The following is a 795-nucleotide window of genomic DNA, read 5'->3' as shown; positions in this document are numbered from 1 at the left end:
AAAATATAATATTATTATAATACAAATTAATTTAATTATTAACATTTTTGATAATTTTATTATTAACATGAAGCACCTGCAAACAAACTAGTATAAAGTCTAGGTTCCCATTACCATAGTCCAATGAAAAAAAATACTTACAGGATCAGGTATGCCCTTTAGATTCTCTAGTGTTTCTACAGCACGCTCCACTTCCTGTAAGCAGTAGAAGTTCTCAAAAAAACATCCCATAACAGAGTTAACAGTGCATCATCCAGCAAATCTCCAAAATGAGGCAAAGGCTTGGCAATAAAAACAAATAATCCAACCAGATAACATGCACATGCTTCCTAATTTCTATTGCAAGCATTCCTTTTAAACAATTCCAAAGTGAACGATCAGATAGAAGTTGCGCAATGGAAGAAAAAGAAATGAGGAGAAGATGCAAAAGATAATAGAATATCACCTTCAGCTGCTGAGGAGATGCAGAACGACCGCGCCCTTGGATACCAATTAGGGCATCGACGAGAGCCGATTCCGGCTCAGTGAAGGAAATTTCGCGTTCCTCCACCAGAGACGCGAAGACACCGTGAAGCTGCGGCCGTCTACCTAAGTATTTAGACGATAACGGACGTACAGTGGGAGCTGAAGTCGTCCATCTCCATGAGATGAGAGGCGGAAACCCTGGCCTCGCTGCTCCGACGGCCATTCAAAGGAGAACGACGAGGAGAGCGTTTGTTCGGTTCTCATTTCTTCCGCTTCCTCCTACTGATAGCAGAGCGTTTGGTTTATCTTAAGCGGGGCCCACAACTACTC

General features: G+C 42.0%; 1 protein-coding gene across 1 annotated transcript; it reads right to left on the bottom strand.

Annotated features, from left to right (window-relative positions):
• Positions 1-141: 141 nt before the first annotated feature.
• On the bottom strand, positions 142-766 carry LOC110034528 (probable plastid-lipid-associated protein 12, chloroplastic; the record flags this gene model as incomplete). The annotated part of the gene is made up of 2 exons (XM_020738781.1): positions 446-766; positions 142-195 (listed from the first exon to the last, which is right to left on the bottom strand). Coding segments are annotated over exons 1-2 (297 nt in total), but the record flags the coding sequence as incomplete, so codon positions are not given.
• Between the last annotated feature and the right edge of the window lie 29 nt (positions 767-795).

This window comes from Phalaenopsis equestris, unplaced genomic scaffold (assembly GCF_001263595.1).
Source record: "Phalaenopsis equestris unplaced genomic scaffold, ASM126359v1 Scaffold189612, whole genome shotgun sequence".
Lineage (NCBI taxonomy): Eukaryota > Viridiplantae > Streptophyta > Magnoliopsida > Asparagales > Orchidaceae > Phalaenopsis > Phalaenopsis equestris.
The sequence above is the reverse complement of the archived record's forward strand: the minus strand, read 5'-3'. Positions and strand labels throughout refer to the sequence as shown.